This window comes from Octodon degus, unplaced genomic scaffold, assembly GCF_000260255.1.
Source record: "Octodon degus isolate 3935 unplaced genomic scaffold, OctDeg1.0 scaffold00010, whole genome shotgun sequence".
In the NCBI taxonomy this organism is placed as follows: domain Eukaryota; kingdom Metazoa; phylum Chordata; class Mammalia; order Rodentia; family Octodontidae; genus Octodon; species Octodon degus.
The window spans coordinates 2,499,994-2,501,055 of NW_004524586.1; the positions used below are offsets into that span (position 1 = coordinate 2,499,994).

General features: G+C 42.1%; 1 protein-coding gene across 1 annotated transcript in view; it reads left to right on the forward strand.

Annotated features, from left to right (window-relative positions):
• The window catches only part of LOC105741320 (cytochrome P450 2C16-like), a 116,385-nt gene that overhangs the window by 86,569 nt on the left and 28,754 nt on the right, over window positions 1-1,062 (forward strand). Inside the window, exon 2 of the mRNA XM_023709030.1 lies at window positions 129-278. Within this exon, the coding sequence (XP_023564798.1) occupies window positions 129-278 (150 nt within the window). The remainder of the gene's footprint in view (window positions 1-128; window positions 279-1,062) is intronic.

Consider the following 1,062-nt stretch of genomic DNA (forward strand, 5'->3'; position numbering starts at 1 on the left):
ATGGTGGGATGAGGAGATGGAGGTAAAGTTTGGAAGAGCTCCTCAGGCAGAGCTTACCCAACTATTTGGGTGCCACTTGTCAGCTGTCTCTTGCCTATATGCGGTTTTTGTCCCTCCTTCCCTTCTAGGAATTGTTTTTAGCAATGGAAACATATGGAAAGATACTCGGCGCTTCACCCTCATGACCCTGCGGAACTTTGGGATGGGCAAAAGGAGCATTGAGAGCCGTATTCAAGAGGAAGCCCACTACCTAGTGGAGGAGCTGAGAGCAACCCGTGGTGAGGGATGCATCACTGGTCTTCATAGGTGTTCCCCTCTCCTCTAGTGAGGGCCTACCAACATTTCAGAGGACAGTCAAAGATTGCTTTTGTCTCGCCTGAAAAACTTCTGGAGGAAAAGTAGTGGTTGAAGCAGAGAGCTGTGGCAGGCATGACTGTCCACACACTATCTATTAATCGCATAGGAGTTCAATGTTGTGTTTTGTTTCCAAATCAGAATTCATTCATGTAGGATTGGCGTTTCTTTCCTGAGTTAAGGAGTAGTGTTTCCCCACGCCATAAGCATGGGTAACCTATTCCAGATCATTTCACTAGAGGCAGTTTAGTGAACACCAAGGAAGTGACCCGACCACACATTTCCAGAGCTCCAAGTGACAGCTGCTTGCAGTTAGCTGAATACTATTTACTGAAAGCACTATGTATATGATCAGTGTGGTTGACGTGTTTCCAGATTTCTTCTTGGCACGTCAATACAGCTCTGGATGGTAAGGACAGGACACATGCTTTTTTTCTTTCTTTTCTTTTAAAGAGAACAAAAACCCAATTAGAACAATATAGAATTTCAAAACAAGATGATTTGAAATTAACAATGGTTATTCTTTTGCATATTGTTATCTTCAGAGTAGTTGCTCAGATTACCAGATTTGGGCAGGCAGAATTCATTCAAGTAGATAAGCACCAATGGGGTCCCATCTGGTGAACTAATAGTGATTAGTAGTACAATTGTCTTAGCTATTTTATAATACATGCTTTTATTTTTTTTAGATCTTATTAGAATTCTGGA